The sequence below is a fragment of the Brassica oleracea genome, chromosome C7 (assembly GCF_000695525.1).
Source record: "Brassica oleracea var. oleracea cultivar TO1000 chromosome C7, BOL, whole genome shotgun sequence".
NCBI classification, from domain to species: Eukaryota; Viridiplantae; Streptophyta; class Magnoliopsida; order Brassicales; family Brassicaceae; genus Brassica; species Brassica oleracea.
In genome coordinates, this window is record NC_027754.1 from 9,627,032 (window position 1) to 9,628,545 (window position 1,514).

General features: G+C 33.3%; 1 protein-coding gene and 1 long non-coding RNA gene across 2 annotated transcripts in view; one reads left to right on the plus strand and one right to left on the minus strand.

Annotated features, from left to right (window-relative positions):
- LOC106306314 overlaps nucleotides 1-1,340 on the plus strand; it is a 13,638-nt gene extending 12,298 nt beyond the window's left edge. Inside the window, exons 3-4 of the long non-coding RNA XR_001263134.1 lie at nucleotides 795-962; nucleotides 1,204-1,340. This is a non-coding gene — a long non-coding RNA (uncharacterized LOC106306314). The remainder of the gene's footprint in view (nucleotides 1-794; nucleotides 963-1,203) is intronic.
- Nucleotides 522-1,140, minus strand: LOC106306311. The gene is made up of 3 exons (XM_013742885.1): nucleotides 1,068-1,140; nucleotides 788-982; nucleotides 522-709 (listed from the first exon to the last, which is right to left on the minus strand). The coding sequence occupies exons 1-3, from the start codon at nucleotides 1,068-1,070 to the stop codon at nucleotides 563-565; spliced, it is 345 nt and encodes a 114-aa protein (XP_013598339.1). The 5' UTR covers nucleotides 1,071-1,140; the 3' UTR covers nucleotides 522-562.
- Nucleotides 1,341-1,514: the final 174 nt, after the last annotated feature.

A 1,514-nucleotide genomic window follows, 5' to 3' on the forward strand; every position in this document is an offset into this window, starting at 1 on the left:
ACAAGGACAGAACATCTTACCACTTTCTTGGGCGAGCGGTGTTGAATCTGCTTGATGCATAAATGTCTCCAGACCCGCAAGGTATTCTTTCGTCACTCTCCCGTTAGCATCTCTATGCATATACATCCACTTCCGCAACTCGTAAATATTCCCGGAGCCAGCCATTTTTTTTTCTTTCACGTTTTTTGTTGTTGGTGTGTTTAAAATGATGTTCAAACATCCATATTTATAGGAAAAATCGAATCTGGTAGTTGTAATTTTCCTATGAATTTACGACGAAAATTAATTAGGTGGGCAAAAAAAACGTGTAACACCTATAAAGTTGGTGGATTCAAAAATTTCCTCGCTAAATACACGTAAACTATTTCCTCGTAAATACCACGCAAAGTTTACGTCGTATTTACGAGGAAATAGTTTTTCCTCGTAAAATACTCGTAAAGTTACATCCACTTTACGACGAAACAGTTTTGTCGTTACGTTACGAGGAAATAACGATGACTTTAGTTTTTCACGTAAATTCCTCGTAAACTCGACGCAAATTTACGAGGATTGTTTTTCCTCGTTAAATTTCGTCGTTAAGCATGTGTTTTCTTTTAGTGTTGGATGTAGAATTCATGTCATTAAGATCAGCATCTCCTTCCTTATGTTTAGATCCAGATGTTGGTAGATCTTCAGATGAACTCTCATTGTTATGATCAATCGAAGGAACCTAATGACGGATCAAACGTTTAGGTCCAAACTTTGTTACCATATATTAAAGATATTATATGGTAACAAACTTATGTACCTCACAGGTAGTCAGACTGGAGTTGGTGACAATGGAACATTTTGTGATGGAAATCTTGAATTTATGGCCCGAAAGTCTGTACATCCCAGTAACCGGGTAAACGGAGAAATTTTCGAGGAACCTCCATTGACCGACTTGCAAATTCTTAACACGAACAAGGAAGATCTTCTTACAGGTACAATATATCTTGGATCCCTACAATAACAAATAGTCATACGTTGGTTTAGTCGTTGGAAACTGAAAGTTATAGAAAACAGATAGATTAAAAAGAAAGGCATACCATCTTATCTTCGAGTATGAATTCGAAAGTGTCTTCTCCAGAATAGTTTGAGTGTTGTGTCCACGAACGAAGAATTTTTATTTCAACCTTCCAAGTAGTCTTATATGGTTTGAGCTATGTTACATGGAAACGGAAGCGGGTACGTGGAAGCGGAAGCGTAAGGAAGCGCAGAAGCGAAATTTTTTAAAATATTAGGAAGCAGGTACGTGTTAGAAGCGTATATCCATATATAAATATATATATAAATATATATATATAAATTTTTAAAAAAATTAGGACTAAAAATTATATGATTTAAATTTGAAATAAAGCATTTATTCATTTATAATAATTTTGAAATGATTTTATATTAAAACAGTAAAAATACACATAAATTAAGTTTACAAAAAATATTATATTAATTATTTTTAATACTTCATAAATAATTGACACAATATATTTCAATAT